This window comes from Leptopilina heterotoma, unplaced genomic scaffold (assembly GCF_015476425.1).
Source record: "Leptopilina heterotoma isolate Lh14 unplaced genomic scaffold, ASM1547642v1 Lhet_361, whole genome shotgun sequence".
NCBI classification, from domain to species: domain Eukaryota; kingdom Metazoa; phylum Arthropoda; class Insecta; order Hymenoptera; family Figitidae; genus Leptopilina; species Leptopilina heterotoma.
This window is the reverse complement of record NW_025111042.1, coordinates 647,927-669,391: the sequence shown is the minus strand read 5'-3', so window position 1 is coordinate 669,391 and position 21,465 is coordinate 647,927. Positions and strand designations below refer to the sequence as shown.

General features: G+C 30.6%; 1 protein-coding gene across 1 annotated transcript in view; it reads right to left on the bottom strand.

The window, feature by feature from the left end:
- LOC122505636 (paired box protein Pax-6-like) overlaps positions 1-21,465 on the bottom strand; it is a 233,798-nt gene that overhangs the window by 42,523 nt on the left and 169,810 nt on the right. Inside the window, exons 5-6 of the mRNA XM_043617390.1 lie at positions 7,675-7,865; positions 3,741-3,850 (exon numbers count right to left, since the gene is read on the bottom strand). Of these exons, the coding sequence (XP_043473325.1) occupies positions 3,741-3,850; positions 7,675-7,865 (301 nt within the window). The remainder of the gene's footprint in view (positions 1-3,740; positions 3,851-7,674; positions 7,866-21,465) is intronic.

The window sequence follows — 21,465 nt, the reverse complement described above, 5'->3', positions numbered from 1 at the left end:
AAATTTTTTAATAGTAAATCCAATTTTCGGGAAATTTATTTAAAATTGTATAGAAAATAATTAAAATTTTGTGATAAGTTTTATTATTTATTAAAATAATTCGAAGAATTTACAAAAAATCTGTTTAAATAATTATTTTTATAAGAAAACTTTTATGAGAATTGAATTTTAAATCATTAATAAATTCATGTGAAAATTTTATTATTTATGAAAATAATTGAATTTTTGCGAAGAATTTTGTCAACATTTTCAAAAATAATTGAATTCTACGGAAAATTTTTATTATTTATAAAAATATTTAAATTCTTTTCAAAAATTTTATTATTTATGATATTAATTGAATTTTTGCAAAAAAAAAAAAAAAAAAAAAAAAAAATGAATAGAATCTTTAAAATAATTGAAATTTTTGCAGAGGATTTCATTATTTATGAAAATAATTGAATTCTTGCAAGAAATTTTATTAAAATATAAAGAATAAATGAATTCTTAAAAAAAAAATTTATTATTTATAAAATAATTTTAATTTTTTACAAGAAATTGATTAAAATCTTTGAAATAATTAAAATTTTACAAAGAATTTTTTTTTAAAATAAAAAAAAATTGAATTCTTTAAAAGAATTTTATTATTTTTTAAAATAATTCAATATGTTTGCAAAGAATTATGTCACTATTTTTTAAAAATAATTTTATTCTTTTGGGAAATTATATTAAAATATAGTTGACATTGAAAATGATTGAATTATGGAAAATTTTATTTAAATACTTTTAAAATAATTGAATTCTTCAGAAGAATTTTATTGTTTTTGAAAATAATTGAAAGTTTGAGAAGAATTTTTTCAATATTTTTTTTTAAATAACTGAATTCTTTAGGGAAATTTTATTAAAATAGTAGTAGATTTTTAAAAAATACTTGAATTTCGAAAATATTCTTAATATGTTAAAAAAGTAATTGAAATCTTTCGAAGAATTTAAAAAAAAAAAAATTTAAGAATACCTAATTGAATTTTTCGAGAAATTTATTGAAAATTCTATTAAAAATTATTAAAATCCCGCGATAAAAGTTTTATTATTTATGAAAATAATTCAATTCTTATATAGAGTTTAATTAAAATTTTTGAAAATAATCGAAATTCTGAGAACAATATTGTATTAAACGTTTTTAATAATAATTGAATTTTGGAAAAGAATTTTGTTATTTATAAAAAAAAATTGAATTTCTGACAAGGATTTTCAAAGAATTTTTGAAAATAATTGAAATCTCGCAGATATAATTTTATTAAAATTCTTTGAAATAATTGACTTTTTTCGAAAAAATTTTATGAAAATTGCTTTTTGGAAATAATTGAATTGAAGTGAAAATTTTTATTATTTTTGAAAATGATCGATTTTTATTAAAATATTGCAGATATTAAAAGTAATTAAATATCGAAATTTTTTTTAAAAACAATTAATTATGGTTTCTAAGAATTTTATTAAAATTTTCGATAATAATTGAATTCCAGCAAAGAATTTTATTATTTATTCAAATAATTGAATTCTTGACAAAAATTTTAATATATTTATTAAAATAATTGAATTCTTGTCGAGAAAATTTACTAACATTTTTGAAAATAATTCAATTTCCAGCGAAGAATTTTGTTATTTATTAAAGTAATAAAATTGAATTCTTGACAAGAATTTTAATGAAATGTTTGAAAATAATTAAATTCCAGAGGAGAATTTTTTTTATTTATTAAAATAATTGAATTCTTGTCGAGAATTTTAATAGAATTTTTATAAAAATAGATTAAAAAAGTAGTGCACAAACTGTGACGTCATAATGGTTCAAAAAAAGTAGGTTTTAGTGTCCCGAATTGTAAAAAAAGAATTCAAATAGTAGCAGATCGTAATTTTCCCGTTTCTCTCTATATCAATAGACAAACATAACCTAAAATTTCTTTTCGCCTCTTCCTTTCTTTCGCGTCGTATGTATAATACATAAATCTTTAACAAACTTGAAAAAAGATCGCTTTTTATACATTCCCTCTCCGAATTTTCGCAACCCTCCTCTCTCATACTTATGCGCGAGATATCTATTCCCGAGACATGGGCAGAATACCTATGGACCTATATAAAGACGAAAAGGGATAGGACGAAGAAGAAGAAGAAGGATAAGAAGAGGCGGTTGAATCGAGAATCTCGAGTCGCGCGATGATTGCGGCGTAATCTGCTTTTGCTTTGCTTTGGGGTGTTTGGGAGCGGTGGCCCGGGGCAGATTTCGCTCTCCCTTGAAGCGCTCCATGCGCGAGCGGAGGAGACGGGAGACTAGAGACAAAGATGGAGGGTGGAAGCAAGGGCTCTGAAACTTACGCGGCTAGGCTTATATGGGTTTGCAAACCTATACGCGTTTACAACGCGTATATATACGCTTAGGTCTATATATATTACTTTTAGGTCTGTATATATATACTTTTACGTCTATATATATAGTTTTCGTATATACATATACAACGGGGGTTATCCTCCCCCGCGCGGGCGGATAATCTAGCCCCCGGGACCCGCATGTGGTTGAGCGGTCGCAACAGTTACCATATTTGATTGTGCCCCTTCTACAATATAACTCTTCGGAATACGAATTCTACCCGGGGCGGCGAATCGGATTATACACTCAAGAGCGGGGAATTAATACTTTCAAGTTCTCTACTGTCCCTCCCTCTCTCTCCCTCTCTCTCTATATATATTATAGGCAATTTTCTCTTCAATAAGAAATTGCGCGCACAAATATTGCCCCCGAATTTTTTTCCAACAAAAAAGACTTTTGAAACGAACAATCACTCGTGTAGAAAGAGGATGAATTTAAAACAAAAAAAAAAAAAGAAATAAAATTCCTAGCATTTGGAAAAAAATTCCGATTTTCCGTATAAAGAGTGTGTTTTAAAGGCGAGACATGCGTTCTTTCGTATTGTTAAAGTTACCCGAGGGTAACTGTTCGTGACACATCCCGGCGGGAAAAAGGCGTGGAGCAAAGAGATTTGCGTTTGATGTGCGCCGCCAAAGAGAACTCAGATTATATGTATATATGTGGGTGTGGAAAATTTTGTGTATATATGTATTAAATGTACATAAACATAGGAATGGCGAATACATATATATGTTTATACACTTATAAATGTATGTATATACATATTCAAGGAAAAAGCGGGCAAAAGAGGAAATATATATATATCCATAATGTATGGCGGCACATAGAGAGAGAGAGAAGGGGATGTGTTCGGTTTGGTGGTTTTCGGGGCGGTAATCTCGTAACGTGGCGGCCCGTTTCCCGTTACGATTATTATTCGAAAAGCGTTGGACTCTCGTGTGCACACGCGTGTGGCCAACCGCGCGCGGAATTACATTGATATTAGTATCGTTTCGCCCACGCGGATTAATTAATTAAAACGATCCTCTCCTCTGCTCGTCCATCAAGCGCCACCACATATGCAAACCTACGTAGTCCCTTTCGGATAATATATATCTATATATATAATCCGAGAGAGTATATATATTATAGGTTGGAGAGAAAGAGACAGAGACTGGTGCCCACAGAGCCTGTTAAGGTTAAACTTTGTGGTTTTGCAAGTTCCGCTTTATATTATATGAACGCATTATATTTATGTTTAAAAAGCAATGTTTTCGTGTACTTGTAATAGAAATGACACTCGATCTTGTAAAATTGGAGAGAGGCGAGGAAAAATAAAAAAAAATTGCTAAAGACTCACCTTTCTTCGCGTGGAGAATGTCCGCCGTGTCTGGAGGCAATGCTGTACAATGGCTAGGACTCAGACTTGGTTGCAACGTTGGAAATGGACTCCCTGCTCCGGACGGATACCTACGAAAGAAATAGAATTTTTATAAATTAATTTCTCTGTTAAAACAAACGAATTTTGAATAAAATTGTTAAAATATCAGAAATAAATTGTACCCTATATAACAAAATTTATTATTGACCTATGGGTTCGACCCAAAAAATTAACTTTAATCTTTCCTGATTTTTCCCGAAAGAATATTATGATTAGAATAAATAGAAAATGATTAGAAAAACAAAAAAAAATTTTGTATTACATTTTATTTACAAATTGCTTCGAAAGTAAGATTATTCGTAAACGCATCAATAACTTCTAATTTTAAACAAACATTCAATCATTAATATTTTTCGGTAGAAATTAAAATTTTTCAAAACATTCAAATTCAAACCTTTCAAAACTCAATAAATAATAAAATTTTTCAAAAAAAAAATTTAATTATTTACACAAATTTTTAATATAATCCTTCGCAAGAATTCAAATTATTTTTACAAGCAATAAAATTGTTCACATGAATTCAATTATTCAAAAAAAAAAAAAAAAATGTAATAAAATTTGTTGTAAGAATTCTATTATTTTCATAAATAATAAAATTTTCATAGGATTTCAGTTATTTTTAATAAAATTTTTAATAAATTCTTGGAAAAATTCAATTATTTTTTAAAATTTTTTGCAAGAATTCAATTATTTGTAGGTAATTGAAATTCTTTGCTGAAATTTAAATATTTTCAAAATCTACTATTTTAAGATAATTTCTCAAAAGAATTCAATCATTTTTAAAAAATGTAATAAAATTCAATTATTTTCATAAATAATAAAATTCCTCACAGGATTTCAATTATTCTTCTAAATAATAAAATTCTTCACATGATTTCAATTATTTTTAATACAAATTTAAATGATCTCCTCGAAAAATGTAATTATTTTTAAAAATTCGTTGCTGGAATTCGATTATTTTCAAAAATAATAAAATAATTCTTCACAAAATTTCAAAAGAATTAAAAAAAAGTTATGAAATTCGATGCTGGAATATAATTATTTTTATAAATAACAGAATTCTTGACAGGATTAAAATTATTTAAAAATTGAATTATCATAAAGAATTTTATCAACAAGTTTTTAAATATTATTAGTTTATTTACTCTCCCTACAATAGGTAGGGTTCGAGACTCCCAAGTACATACATAATAATCTTAACCTATATTTACAAAAATCCTTACAACTAAACATTCTCTACATACAACTTAACCTAAAACACAACTCTCTCCACGCTCTCAACCTTACGCTCTTAACCTATCGCCAGTGCCGGGCTTCCGTTTCCAGTTCCTTCTATGCCCATGCTGGCTTCAATCCAATTCGCCCACCCTTTTTCAAAAACCTGCTTTCTCACCTCTCTTACACACTCCAGTCATCCACTTTTATCCATCCATCCATCCAAGCAAAATCTTCTCACCTCATTCACAGCCTATCCCTGTCTATCACACTTTACACACTTCCATCACTCGACCCATATCCTCCCCCACAACATACTTTACCCCATCCACCCAAATACACTCCTTACCCATTCTTACCTGTTTCCCAATCACTCTCTCCGTCCACGCTCTTTCTTTCAATAACCATATCCTTCTTCTCTCTCTCCAACTTCTATCCTCATCTATTCTTATTACACTTCCTTTCAGTCTTCCTTTCGCCCTCATCACCTCCATTTTCTCTTCCTCACTACTTAACTCCACCAACCATAACTTTGGCAAACCATATTCACCCCTTCCTAACGCTTGTACCATTTTCACCGAGACATTAACCCCCACCCAAGCCAACACTTTTTCCACTGCCCTTTTACCCTCCAACACACCTACATTCATACCTCTGATCACTACATTCTTTTTTCTTTTCTCCTTTTCAACTACATCCACTCGCCTTGTCAAATCCGCCATTTTCCACTTCAACCTATCATGTTCACTTCCCTCAACTTTCTCTGTCCCCTCATTCACTTCCTTTATAAATTTTTCTAATCCATTCATTCTTCTCCACATGCTTTCCTTATCCTTTTTCCACTTACTATCCCATTCATTCCACATTTCCTGCAATTTCTCCAACCTCTCTTCAATTTCCACTATCTCTTTGTCCCTTGATTCCCCATCCTCACACATATCCATCAAATTTTCCTTCACTTTCTTAGCTCCTTCATCCATCGCGTCCTTCATCATCCATACTAATTCCAACAAATCCATGCAATCCTCACACGTCATCTTTTTTCCATTCTTTCCTATTCCCCTTTCAAATACCCGCGCCTTTGTCACATTCTCGCTAACACTACTTGAGTCAAACTCAGACATTCCAGAAATCTACCTTATCACTCAAATGCTCAAAATTTTTCCACTGTCTCTCTCTCCTCTCTCTCACTTCAAGCAACCTAACCTCACAAAACACACTTCTCTTTTTTACCTTTTTTATCACTTATACATTCACTACTCTATACAAACATACCTTTCCTTTACACTACCGCAAATTACACTACACACTCAGCACTCTACACTACCCACCCTTTTTTAAAACCTTTATATTTCTCAAAAAACTCTTAACTCTTTCCAAACGCGTGTACACCGAAACGGTACCGGAAACGGAAGCCAACAAGTTTTTAAATAATTGCACTTTTTCGACGAATTTTAATAAAAATTTCAAGAATAATATATATTATATATATATAATATATATTATTCTTGAAATTTTGAGTAATGCAATTATTCTTTTCCAAAGTTCAATTATTTTCAAAAATTGTAATAAAATGCTTGACAAAATTTGAATTATTTTCAAAAATTTTCCTCAATTCAATGATTTTTAATTTCACTATTTGAATAAAATTTTCCAAAAAAATTTAATAAAATATAATATATATATATATATATTATATTTTTTTTTTGAAAAAATTTAATAAAATATAATATATATATATATATTATATTTTATTAAATTTTTTTGGAAAATTTTATTCAAATAGTGAAATTAAAAATCATTGAATTGAGGAAAATTTTTGAAAATAATTCAAATTTTGTCAAGCATTTTATTACAATTTTTGAAAATAATTGAACTTTGGAAAAGAATAATTGCATTACATTTTTTGAAAATAATTGAATTCTAGCCTAGAATTTTATTATTTTTCAAAATAATTTAATGTTTGTAAAGAATTTAATCACCTTTTTTTAAAAATAATTGAATTCCTTAGAAGAACTTTATTATTATTTATAAAAATAATGGAATTTTTTAGAAGAATTTTGCTAACATTTTTTAAAATAATTGAATTCTCCTGAATTAGAGGGAATTGTATTTAGAGGGAATTGTATTTTAATGTATATTCAATTCTTGTAGAAATTTTATTAATGAAAATAATTGAATTCTTATATAGAGCGGTTTAATTACAATTTTTGAAAACAATTGAATTTCCTCGAAGATAACTTTAAAATAATTGATAATACAATACAATACTTGATAATACAATACTTTAAAATTTAAATAATACAATTTTAAATAATTGATATTAGAAAAAATTTTGTTAATATTGTATTTTAAATAATTGAAATCCAGTTAAAATTTTATTTTTATATGAAAATAATTGAATTCTATGGGGGAAATTTTATAAAAATAGTAAATATTGAAAATAATTGAATTTCGAAAGACTTTTGAAAATAATTGAATCGTTTCATTAATGTAACACTCTGCTAAATAGATGAAAGGAGGGGAGGTTAAAAATTTCAAAAAAGGAGCAAAAAATAAAGAAACATAAAGTTTGAATTTATTTTTAGTATTCAAAATTATTAAAAATTATTTTTATGGAAAGAAATTTAAGACTCACCATGGATTAGGTCTCGGCCAGCCGGTAGATTGACCGTTGAGCAGCCTTAGTTTATCGTAGACACTTTCCGCTGGACTGGCCGACCCTACACCGACGCCCACACCTCCCACACCTTGTTGTTGTTGTTGATGTTGTTGCCTCTGCTCCTTCTGGGCAGCCAGATTTCTCAGCACCCTGTTGATCGACGAAACCTGGAAAAAAACAAGTAAACACATATAAATTTATAATTAATTCATCAAACTCCGCACAATATTGTATAATTTTATTCCTGTTCTTGTAAAAATACATTCCAACCGTTTCAAAAATACTGTTTCCAAAATTTTTCGCTGGTGATTCAATATGCTAAATATTGACCATTCGCTTCGAAAATGCTAATTTTTAGGTTATGTTCCCCTTCAGGTTCTGGTGGAAGGGAAAAAGGTGACGCTCTCTGAAGAAAAAGCAAAAGTAGCTAAATTTGAGGTTATGTTTGTAGTTTTTAGGCTGAAAATACATATAAAACACAAACATAACCTAAAAATTCTTCGCTTCTGTTTTCGCGTTCTTTCTTCACTTCTGTATTAGGTTATGTTTTCGCTTTCTTTCTTCACTTCTATGTTAGGTATATATACCTAACACAGAAGTGAAGAAAGAGACGCTCGTTGAAGAAAAGTGAAACGTTTTTAATGTTTTTCTCTTTCTTCACTTCTGTGCTAGGTATATACCTAATACAGAAGTGAAGAAAGAGACGCTCGTTGAAGAAAAGTGAAACGTTTTTAATGTTTTTCTCTTTCTTCACTTCTGTGCTAGATATATACCTAATACAGAAGTGAAGAAAGATACGCTCGTTGAAGAAAAGTGAAAAAAGTTTTTAACGTTTTTCACTTTTCTTCAAAGCTCTTCACTTAGGAAACTAAATACTGGAGGACACTTCATCAAAAGTGGAAATTCATCTGCAATATGTAATAATATTTTAAATGATGGTAAAGAGAGTGGAAACTGTGAGTAAATAAAAATATTTTCTATATAAATCAGATAATTACAAGAAATAAATATAGTTGTTTTGTATATATAAAATAAAAGATGCGGAAGGAGACAGGAGTGAATATTTGCCCGATGAAATGCGACGATGAGAACGGTAATTAAAACGATATGCGAGGTCCCATTTCCACAGGGGAGTTAATTACCTCTGCCTTCAATTATATCCATCTCGCGCCACTCCAAGGGGACTCTCGCTCCTATATATATATATGTGTAATCCAATCAAGTGTGCGCGCAACGCACGTGCATCCTATATATATAAATACAGTTTAGTCTTTTATTCCATATTTTATATTTATTCCCCACGATTTTAATCCAACGAGATGAGAATGCTTCGTTAACATAACCTATAAATGTACATTTTTCGAAACTAACAATCAACATAACCTATAAATGTAATTTTTTCGAAAACAACAATCAACATAACCTAAATGTACATTTTTCGAAACTAACAATTAACATAACCTAGAAATATAAATTTTTCGAAACTAACAATTAACATAATTTAAAAATATAAATTTTTCGAAACTAACAATCAACATAACCTAGAAATATAAATTTATCGAAACTAAGTCCAAAAAAAGTAGTCAAAAAGTAAGTCAGAGACTTTTTATATTCGATCGAATCAACATAACATATAAACATAAATTTATCGAAACTAAGTCGAAAGAAGTCGTATTTTTAGAAAATAGTAAAAAAAATGGAATAATCGTATAATTCGAGGCCAGAGTCTTAGTATAATTTATATCAATACAGAAATTGAAAATAATTAGGCGCAGTTATAGTGAAATGAGGCATTACTAAATAATAAGTAATTTAATTCTGAAGAATGGAATTGGTGAACCGGAAATGGTAAGTCATATATATATAAAAGTTGAACCGGGGATTTTTACGGTAGAAGTACCCTAAGGAAATTGAGATGTCGTCAAGTACGTATTGGCGTCGACCTCCGTGACAAATCCTGCGCTCACAATGGACGAGGACCATAGTCACGCTGATGAAAAAGGACAAACGACAATAAAGATTCTGAATAACAGTCTCGACAGTTAAATGACATTTGCTCTCTTTACGTGACATCAAGTGTCCGTCTGTTTGCTTGTATTCCCGCACATGACAATTGACAATAACAACGTCAAAGCCACAAAGCCACAAAAACATAATTTTCAAAACTGCCAAAATGATTCCACTCACGCTCAGGTAAATGCGACCATTTCATTCACTTACTATTATTATATTTATTTTTATTATTATTTTCAACTCGAAGATTTTTCTATAAATATTTTATTCTCTATTTCTTTTTTTTGAGTCCGAATTTCGAAAATCCTTATTTCGAGGTCTAATACGACTTTAACATTTCGTTAAAATTTTAGGTTATGTTTGCGTTTGTATTCCAACATAACCTAAAATAAGTATTAAAAATTAATAAAATTTAGAAATTATAGAATAAAATTCTTAGGCGCAACTTTGTTCATGAAGGGAAAAATATTCACTTTTTTCAAGAGAGAAGAATTTTTGGAGGTTATGTTATGTTATGTTATGCATACTCGATATAAACGAGAGGGGAAAAATAAACTTGTGCGGTTTTGAAAAACAAAAAAGGCGGACATTGTATAAGGATTGTAAGTAACTCGTAGTTGGAAATCACCGGAGAGTTGTCGTGCGGTTTTCTTGGATGGAGCGGGGTTAGCGGGTAATGATTCAAACCCGGAGGGATATGACACGACTCGTGGAGAGCGCGGGGGTCTGAGATGTGTCAGCCCGTTTCAACGCCGTGAACCCTTGACGTCATCTCTCTCTCACACAAAAAACCCCAGGGAACAAGATATCCCACGGCCAATCCCACAAACCATATAATTTTCTCCTCAACACCACCACTCTTCTTCTTCTTCTTCTTAAGCGGGCAGGTGAAAATAGTCTTATTTTCGAAATTTCAAAATTTCATTTTTTAACTGTCACACAAAAATCCTCGATTTCTCGCTCTCTCTCTTGCTCTCTTTCTGTCTCTCTCTCTCTCTTGCTGACTTTATATTTGTTCTCTCTCTCTCTCTCTCTCTCTCTTTCTCGAAAAAAACATATGGAAAAAAGAAATATTTCCTCGAGACGCGCACACAGCTTACATTTAAAACTTAAGAGGATAATAGAATTTCTGATGGTTGCAAAGTCTGATCTGGTATTGCAGGAGTTTTCCTCGCTTATCCTCTGTGTTTTTCTCTCCCTTTCGGCTTTTTCTTTCTCCTTATTTTCGAATCTTTTATTTATCTTCCCTCAGAAAAAAGAGAGAGAAAATTCGAAAGAAAGTAAGAGAAAGAGAGAAATAGCAAGGAAGAAAGAGATAGAAAGAGAAAAAGGGAGAAAAAGAGAGAGAGAGAGAGAGAGAGAGAGAAAAGAGAGAGAGAGAAAGAAAAAGGGAGAAAAAGAAAGAGAGAGAGAGAGAGTTCGTTCATCTCCTTCGCACTCTTTTCCTCTCGCAGGTATTCGGTGCTACTGTCACTTACAGCTCGTATAAATCCCAGCGAAGCCGTAAAAGAGTTCCCGCGTATAACTAAAGCGACGTTCTTCTGCTCCCGATAGTCCGGTAATTTATGCTCACCGCTCTCGTCGTCCTGCTTTTTTCTCGTTACCTTAGTGTACTGCCATATAAATATATATTATTTCACACACAAGGAACTGCGAGAAAAAAAGAAGGAAATTTATATACAAACACACAAGGAGTAAAAAGAAATTAGCTATTTTACAATCTTTACTCGCGAAAATGGCCCAAAAAAAGGGAATTTTAATTTTAAGAAAGAAATTTTCTAATTTGAAATTACGCTATTTCTTCACCATTCTAAAGCCCTTTATTTTCAACTTTTATTCTTTTCTCCTATAGAACAGGTGAAGAAAAGTGAAGTTTTTCACTTTTCTTCACTTCTCCTATATAAGAAAGGTGAAGAAAAGTGAAGTTTTTTCTACTTTTCTTCACTTTTTTGCTACAGGAAAGGTGAAGAAAAGTGAAGTTTTTTTTTACTTTTCTTCATTTCTTCTTTAGGACTGTTGAAGAAAAGTGAAGGTTTTTTTTCACTTTTCTTCATTTCTTCTTTAGGACTGTTGAAGAAAAGTAAAGGTTTTTTTTTCACTTTTCTTCATTTCTTCTTTAGGAAAGGTGAAGAAATGTGAAGTTCTTTTTCAGTTTTCTTCACCTTTCCTACGTTCTTAACCTTTTTCTTTTTAGCGAAAAGTGTACGAAAGGTTAAGAACGTAGGAAAGGTGAAGAAAAGTGAACAAGAACTTCACTTTTCTTCACCTTTCTTTCTAAAAAAATTATCAAAATTCGACCAAAACTAATACCTTCTCACGTGATAAGAAATGTAAAAAATTGAATTACATTTGTACTCGCGTCTATCAAAATTTAGCGATTTTTAATGCGACTTCTCATAGTCGCATTAAAAAATCGCTAAATTTTAATAGACGCGAGTACAATATTGCTAAAGAATTGAATGACGTTTTGGACTCGTGTCTATCGAATTTTTTTGCTTCTACCTTTCTTCGTTGGGGTATCAATAGATTATATAAATATAACACTGAGTGCAGACATGTTTTCTGACAGCTAAAAGAGGATTACGCATGGGAACAAGACGACTTATAGCGTATCGCTCGATGAACGATAGTGCGCGATTAGTTCTGGATAAAGTGAACTGACGCTCTACTCGGAGAGGCATCCTTTTATATTATGAGTATAAAAGGACGTGGCACGCGGCGGGGCTTAAAACACGAGAAAGCCTCGGATCGATGAAATTAGCAGGAAGCGTCAAGTGCTAAACAGAGACGGACGGACGGACGGAGGCGAATCAGAGATGCTGCGAGAGTGTGTGTTTAGATTAAAAATTACATGGAGATCAAACCCCTTTCCCCCCTCTCTTATCATCTCTTTATGCACTCATCTACTAAAACCTACTATTTATTAATTTTTTTATACAATTTGCTACTATTTGGATACTTTTTTAGATTTGTGACACTACAACCTACTTCTTCAATTAGATTTGCACTACTAAAAATTATAATAAAATTCTTATTATTTTTCGTTCAGTTTTCTTCAGCTTTTCTACGTTCAAAACCTTTTGTTCACTTTTCTTCACCTTTCCTACGTTCTTAACCTTTTGTACACTTTTCTTCAACTTTTCTACCTTCTTATCCGTTTGTATACTTTTCTTCAGTTTTCACCTTTCCTACTTTTTTAACCTTTTGTACACTTTTCTTCACCTTTTTCTACGTTCTTAAACTTTTGTACACTTTTCTTCACCTTGCCTAAGTTCTTGACCTTTTGTATACACTTTTCTTCACCCTTTCTACGTTCTTAACCTTTCGTACACTTTTCTTCACTTCCCCCACTTTTTTTGTTTCTTTTATTTTCTCAATTTCAGTATTCGGATTAAATTTCTAAAAAATAGCATATCAGAAGTGTGATAAAATGTATTCGTAATAGTACATTATTTATTTGGTAATCAATGGTATATAAAATTCGACATTTGTGTGATTGAGGAAGATCAAAAGAAGATGAAAAAGAAAAAGAGGGTGTCGTAGATCTACTTATAAGAGAATTGCCGCATACGCAGTTCGGGAGCCACAAATTACCGGGTTTCCCCTGTCGTCATATTTGCCCGCAATCGAGAGCAGCTCTTATTTGGCAATATAACAATTTAGAGAAGAATCATGCAACCTGTCATTTGGTTGCTCGTGCCAACGAGTCTTTTCTTTCTCTCTCTCTTGCTCTTTCCATCTTTTTTCTCTCTTTTCTCTTTCTCTCACTTTTCTCCTTCTCTCTCTTCTATATATATAAAAGCAGGGGTGACTTAATGACAGGTTATGAAATTTCGTTCACGCACGATACTTTCATATATATATATGTGTTTATACGGGTGCATGCTAAATGCCCCAGCACGTGCCTCCTGTATCGTTGAACCCCGGTTTCGCACGCCAAAAACGATAAAAAGAACGAGAAATCTCGACATATCTATTCTCGATTATGTTTTTAACTTTTGCAGCAAAAAGAAGAGAAAGAGACCCGCTTCCCTTTCGGTCATAAATAATGTAACTCTTGTCACGGTTGTTGCGGCGATTTTTCGGAAAATGTCATTTGTTGATGTCAATTAGCTTTTTATGGTGTTTTTTGATTTATTGGTCCTACAACTGATCTGAATCGTACAATAAATATGTTTCACACGTTCATATCTCAAACTCTTGATTTTTAAGTAGTTTTCAAGAATTTTAAGTACCAAATCTTAAGAGAAGGGTGAAGAAACGAAAAGAGTGAAGAAAGGAAAATAGAAAAAAAAGGAAAAAGGTTGAAGAAAGGAAAAAGGGTGAAGAAATGTAAGGAGAGAAGAAACGAAAAGTGTGAAGAAAAGAAAAGAGTGAAGAAAGGAAAAAGGGGCGAAGAAACGTAAGGAGAAAAGAAACAAAAAGAGTGAAGAAAGGAAAAAGGGTGAAGAAACGTAAGGAGAGAAGAAGCTGAAAGGGTGAAGAAACAAAAAGAGTGAAGAAACGACAACAGTGAAAAAAGGAGAGAAATAATCAAAAAGAAAGAAGAAGAAGAAGCGAAAAGGGTGAAGAAACGAAAAGAGTGAAGAAACGAAAAGAGTAAAAGTAAGAGAAGCTGAAGAAAAGAGCACACGCAAAAAAAAGGATTAATGAATAAGAGAAATTTACACACGACATGTGGGTATACATAAATGTCAAATTTTCGAAAGCAGTGCGCCAAGAAAGCTGATTAAATAACATGAGAGTTTGCGGACGACAAAAGTAGCAAACATGAAATCTTGTAAAAGGGATTGTATATGTGCGAGAGATATGCGGCGTTGCCATGACACTTGAGGATATTTTCGTAATAATAAAGCCCCTCTCTCTCACTCGCCCTAAAGCTTACGCGGTGCTTATCCGGAGCCCGCACATAACGGAAGTGGGTTGAATGGAGAGTTACACCCTCGTGTTCTTCCGCTCCACTATCAAAAAGCTCGTCTTGTCTCGCGCCACTCACTGTACACGATACGATGCGGCTCTACACACATCGAAACAATAAGGGGACATGCACACACCATTATGCCGAGGCGTCACGGGGAGACAATATTATGACGTCTCTATTCCGACAGATTCGCCCACCCTTTCTATCTGCGCCACTCTCTCTCTCTTCTAAACTCTCTTTCTCTGTCCTAAACAATTTTTTATTGTACTAAAGTCTTTTTCTCTCTCTACTTAACTATCTTTTCCTCTTTCATACTAATAGACTTTGAACTTGATGATTAATTTTAAAAAAGTAGCTGCATGACCTAAAAAGTTTGTTCATTTTTCTTCACCTTTCCTATAGGAGAAGTGAAGAAAAGTGAAAAAACTTCACCTTTCCTATAAGAGAATTAAAAAAGAATTCACTTTTCTTCAGCTTTCCTATAGCGAGAAGTGAAGAAAAGAAAAAAAACTAAGGGCGCTAGAAAGGTGAAGAAAAGTGAACAAAACTTCACTATTCTTCACCTTTCTTATAGGAGAAGTGAAGAAATGTTAAAAACTTTAATTTTCTTCACCTTTCTTATAGGAGAAGTGGAAAACTTCACTTTTCTTCACCTTTTCTATAAGAGAAAAGAAGAAAAGTGAAAAAACGAATGGCGTTAGAAAGGTGAAGAAAACTCATTAAAAGATAAATAGCGTAAGGAAGGTGAAGAAAAGTGAATTAAATATTAAGAGCCTAGGAGAGGTGAAGAAAGCTGAACGAAAAATTAAGAGCCTAAGTGAGGTGAAGAAAGTAAAAGTACTTCACATTTCTTCACCTTTCCTATTGGAGAAATGAACAAAACTTCACATTTCTTCACCTTTCATTTAGAAGAAGTGAAGAAAAGTGAAAAAACGAAGGGCGTTTGAACGGTGAAGAAAACTGAATGAAAGATAAATAGCTTCTTAGAGGTGAAGAAAAGTAATCAAAATATAAAGAGAGTAGAAGAGATGAAGAAAGGTGAAGAAAAGTGAACGAAATATAAAGAGAGTAGGAGAGGTGAAGAGAAGTGAAGAAAATATAAAGAGAGTAGAAGAGGTGAAGAAAGGTGAAGAAAAGTGAAGAAAATATAAAGAGAGTAGAAGAAATGAAGAAAAGTGAACGAAATACAAAGAGAGTAGGAGAGGTGAAGAAAAGTGAATAAAATATAAAGAGAGTATATAAGAGGTAAAGAAAGGTGAAGAAAAGTGAAGATAAGTGAACGAATTTTAAAGAGAGTAGAAAAAGTGAAGAAAGGTGAAGAAAAGTGAACGACATATAAAAAGAGTAGAAGAGGTGAAGAAAGGTGAAGAAAATATAAAGAAAGTAGAAGAGGTGAAGAAAGGTGAAGAAAAGTGAAGAAAATATAAAGAGTAGAAGAGATGAAGAAAGGTGAAGAAAAGTGAACGAAATACAAAGAGAGTAGAAGAGATGTAGAAAGGTGAAGAAAAGTGAACGAATTATAAAGAGAGTACAAGAGATGAAGAAAGGTGAAGAAAAGTGAACGATATTTAAAAGAGTAAGAGAGGTGGAGAAAGGTGAAGAAAAGTGAACGAAATATAAAGAACGTAAGAAAGCAACATGAAAATAGCAATAAATATCAAGAAAAAAAACAGAAATACAAAAATACCTTTTCTCTTTTTTCATTCTGCACATATACACATAGACTTTTATCTCCTTTTAGCTTTATCCTCCTCCGAGTGTCCGCCTCTGTGTTTAAATTACGAATACCAAGCGTTCCACAAGTTCTATTTAAATGTAATTTGTATCAGACGGCATCTCTTTCGGTTTCCTGGTCTGCATGCGACCACCTTGGTCCATCAGACAGCGGTTACTGATTTTACTATAATGTTCCTTTTTCCCCTATTCTTTTTATTATTATTATTCCTGAATTTAAACCCTCATATGTTTTAAACGTTTTATTAAAATCTCTCGAGTCTTACGCATACATATTATACATACTTTTATAATTAACTTGTTAAAAGTAATGTTTCTTCCGTATAAATAAAATTATTTTTCCTTTATATAACCTAGAACATTAAATTAGAAGTCGGACAACGATAACTGCAACGCGGCGAATTAATGGCGCACGAGATAATACTATTAAATTTCATTTTAATCAGGAAAAAAAATCCCACGAGATTAATTATTTTTGATAAAGTTTTCTACTTTATTTCGGTCATTTTCTTTTTCGAAAATAATCTGCAATTAACATAAAGCAATTTTTTGTCGGGTAGCAACAATTATAAAATTCTTTTTACTCGATAACTCGATTCTTACAATTATAGAAAAACTGAGGCGCTGATACTTTATAAATAATGTGATAATTTACTCATTAAAATATAATATGAAATCAGATAAAGTTATTCTAAAAGGGTGCGACATGACAATTGTGTTGAAAATCGAAAAAAAAAAAAAATGTTATCAGATGAAGTTAAGCAGTCACAGGGATGTACTTAGCATAATGGAGCTGTCAGACCGTGGCACGCGAGTTGCGAGATTTTTTTTTTTGTAAGGTTGGACCGACTCGGATTTCCCACGACATGGGGTGAAAGTTTTTTTTTATGGGCACATTCATATATAGGGTGCAACGGAGGGTGGGTTTCGTACCACAAGAATCGCCGCACCGGAGCGCGTGTCACTTTACTTGCATAGTTTGTTCAAATTCGTTACGATTGTAATTGCTATATATGTAGTGATTGCCGAGAAATTGAGAGCGCACTTTTTTTCAATGTGCCTTGTATTTATTTTCCAGAGGTCAATTTTACCCCTCGCTGTATATAATATAATAATCGTGTATAATTTCAAATTTCACGAATAGGTACAAAAAACAAATATAGTGATGGGAAAAAAAGATATTCCAAAATTGGTCGAGTTTTTTTAGTTCGATGACAGTGTAAAAAAGGAGAATTACTGTTTTTATAAGGATGGCACATTGGGACGAAAAACGTATATTTAAAATTTGCATCGAAGCAATTTTGATACGTCTTTTGTCTGAGTTTAATAAACTTAGAAAAATTGAAATATCTTAATTATCTTAATTACCTTAATTATATCTTAATTACCTCAATTATCTTAAATATCTGCGAATTATAAAGTGCTTCGAACTTGATAATTAATTTTAAAAGAATAGCAAAAAGTAACTTTAAGATCGAAAAAAAGTAGTAAAGAAGTGTCTATCAAAGAATCAAATTTGACGACTAAAAAACACGTTTTAGCCGATTCAGAAAAATCACAAATTTGATTCTGATTTTTAACTATAATTTTCATCAAAAATATTTACGTTTTTTCCTCTATTGACAATAACTTCCTTCAATTCTAAATTTTTATAAAATTCAATAATTTTCTAAATTTTAATTTAAAACTCTCCAAAGGTAGAAAAAGAATTCTTTAAAATGAATAATTTATTTCAATTAAATTTGACGAAATTTCCAAATAAATGAGAAATATAATTTAATGTTTTTAAATTTTTTACGGGAATTCAACTAAATCTTCAAAACATTTTAAAGACTATATTTCAGTATTTTTTTCATAATTTCCAAAATTAAATTACATTCAAAACCCAAATAATTTTTGATAAATAAATATTTAAATACTTATTTTTTTTCACAGGAAATAAAATATTTTAAATTATGATTGTGGAAAAAAGGTTTTGAAAACTTACAACTTCTAAAAATTACAACTGCTATTATTTAAATAAAAAAATAAATAATTCATTGAATAATTGAATATTATTCTATACAATTGAATTCTAATAAAGAATTTTAACAAATTTTCTTAAAATAATTTAATTCTTTCGTAGAATTTTAATAAAATTTTCAAGAATAATTAAATTTTTTTGAGAAATTTATCTAAAAGTTTATATTAAAAATAATTGACATTCTGCAAAGAAATATAATATTTATGAAACTAATAAAATTATTACGACGGAGTTTAATACAATTTTCAAAAATAATTGAATTACTGTGAAGAATTTTGTTTATTTATCAAAATAGTAAGTTGAATTCTGAAAAAGAATTTATTTGTTGATCAAAATAATTGAATTCTCGTGAAGAATATTATTGAAAATTTTTAAAAGAACTGAAAACCTGGAAAGAATTTTATTGTTTATAAAAATAATTAAATTCTAGTAAAGAATTTTATTGAAATTTTGAAAAGTATAATTGAATTCCTACAAAAATTAGCAAATTATATTAAAAAGTAGAATTGAATTCTTGGGAAGAATTTGATTAAATATTTCTAAAAGTATAATTGATTTTGTTTGATAACTTTTATGAAAATTGTATATTAAATAATTGAACTTCTGTGAAAATTTAATTATTTTTGACAATAATATTAAATTTCTGCGAAGAATTTGATTAAAATTATATTCAAAAGAATTGAATTTTTCTAAAGTATATTTTTTATTGTTTATGAGAATAATTGGATTACAGCAAAGAACTTTCTTATTCATCAGAATAATTGAAGTCTTACAGACTGAATCCATTTCAAATCATTTTAAATATTTATTTTCCCAAATTTTCAAATTGTTAACGTTCACGTCAACAATGTTATAACGATTCATTTTAAGAAATTCGGATTTTTGAATTTTTGATAATTTTCGATAATTTTAGATTTTTTACCAAAGAGTCGAGACTATTAAATAAGTAAAGTATTTTCCAAAAGCACAAAAATAATGAAGCTAAATGCCATAAAAAAGAAAGAAAAATGTTAAATTTTAAGAAATTCGGTTTTTTGAATTTTTGATAATTTTCGATAATTTTAGATTTTTTACCAAAGAGTCGAGACTATTAAATAAGTAAAGTATTTTCCTCAAGCCCAAAAATAATGAAGCTAAATGCCGTAAAAAAGGAGAAAAAATGTTGAATTTTAAGAAATTCGGATAACTCGAAATTTTTTTTTGTTTAATTTAAAAAAATTGGCTAATTATTTATCATTACAATTCTTTTTTTTTGGATGAATTTAATTCAAATGTTATTGAAAATAATTCAATTCTCACATAGAGTTTAAAAAGTTTTGAAAATAATTGAATTATTACGAATGGAATTTAATAAAATTCATTAAAATAATTGAATTTCAGTGAAGAATAATTTTGTTTCTTTTTTAAAATAATTGAAATGTTACCTAAAAATATTTGAATTTCGAAGATTTTCTTAATATTTTTTCAAGTAATTGAATTTTTCAAGAAAATTTAACATTTTTTAGAGTGTATCAAAATATTTTTTAGGGTGTCAGAAAAAAAAATTTTGTCTAGAAATCAAGAAAAAACAAAACCAAATTAATTTTTTTTCGCAACCCTGGACTTGTTCTAGTTTTAAAGTTAAAAATTGGCTACTTTCCAATAATTTTTCTTTTAAAATGTTTAAATATATTTTAATGATTTGAACTTAAAACTTAAAAAATTAAATTAAATTTGAACTTAAAAAATGATAAACAGGACCTGAAATTTTTAGACGTTAGAAATTTAAAAAAAATAAAATATACTTTTTCATGACACATGAGGGAAAAATAATAAAAATTAATCAAGAGCAGTGTTTTAAAATTTGTTAAAATGAGATGAAAATCGGAAGAGACGAAGCGTGTGGACGTGTCGCTCCTTATACTTGCTCCTTAAATTCTCGCTTTGGTGTCGAGCGAGAGAGGGTGGGCAGAATGCATAATTACTCGACGGGGTGCCAGATAGTCGAGGAGAGAGCACCCTTGATTCGGAAACTATCGGTCCCTGGTTTATACGCGCAGCATCCATAAGGATTCTCTCTCTCTCTCTCTCTCTTACTTGCTATCATCTACTCCTCGTGTAAGAGGCAATAAAGCCTGACGCGTGGCGCTCTCGTCGCCTCCGCGTATTTTCAAGAGGAACCCCCCGCTGAACGGCTAAATACCGCACACACCCCCCCACCGACTTTGCAAAACTACCCCTCGCTCTAAGCTCGAGATTAAAAGCTCTGATTAGACATCGCACATCCATACTTCCAACAGTGCCTATTCTATCAAATTTTAATCTCAACTCTTTTCACAAAATTTTATTATTAGGGTGTTAGATATTCTATTTTTCAATATTCGCTATTCGCGATTGTGAACAAAAGAAGTTCTTGTTTTGTAAATTCTCGAGTAGTATATACCCTTAAAAATTGAGATTGATTCCTTTCTTGTAGTCGTGGATTGTTTATGGTTCAATCTGCGGTGATATGTTCATAATTATAGTTATTTTTTTATTAAATAATTACTGTATTCAACTGTGCGCTCAAAAATTATTCAAATAAATAATTTGTTACATTTGTATCACGTCTCAAATAAAATAAAAACGAATAAGTTAAGCCAAAACACTGACATGACAAAAAAAGTGAAAGATTTATTTTTTTGGAGTGAAACCTGAAAATTTTCCAAATCACCATTTAATTTAATTTCTACATGGTAGATTTTAAAAATACTGGCCTCTCTGACCCAATTTTCTCTTAAAATAAAATCCGTGTCTCTTAAATAATCGAAGTGAAATAAAGGAGTTATAATATATTGGTCAATATACAGACAGGAGATAAGAGATCTGATTGAGAAGAAGGAATGGAAAAAATGACCTGCGGAGTATATAGAGATTGTTGAGAGATAAGATATATGTTTGTTCGGAGGGAAGAGAGAAAAAAAAAAGATATTTCTAAAAAAGTCTGGACCTCGGAGGACAATGGCGATGTAAAATGATACCGTCTTTGGAGGAAAGCGCCGCAGTGTGAGAGAAAGAGAGAGAAGAGGTGAAACTTGGGCAAGCAGACTGTTCTCCT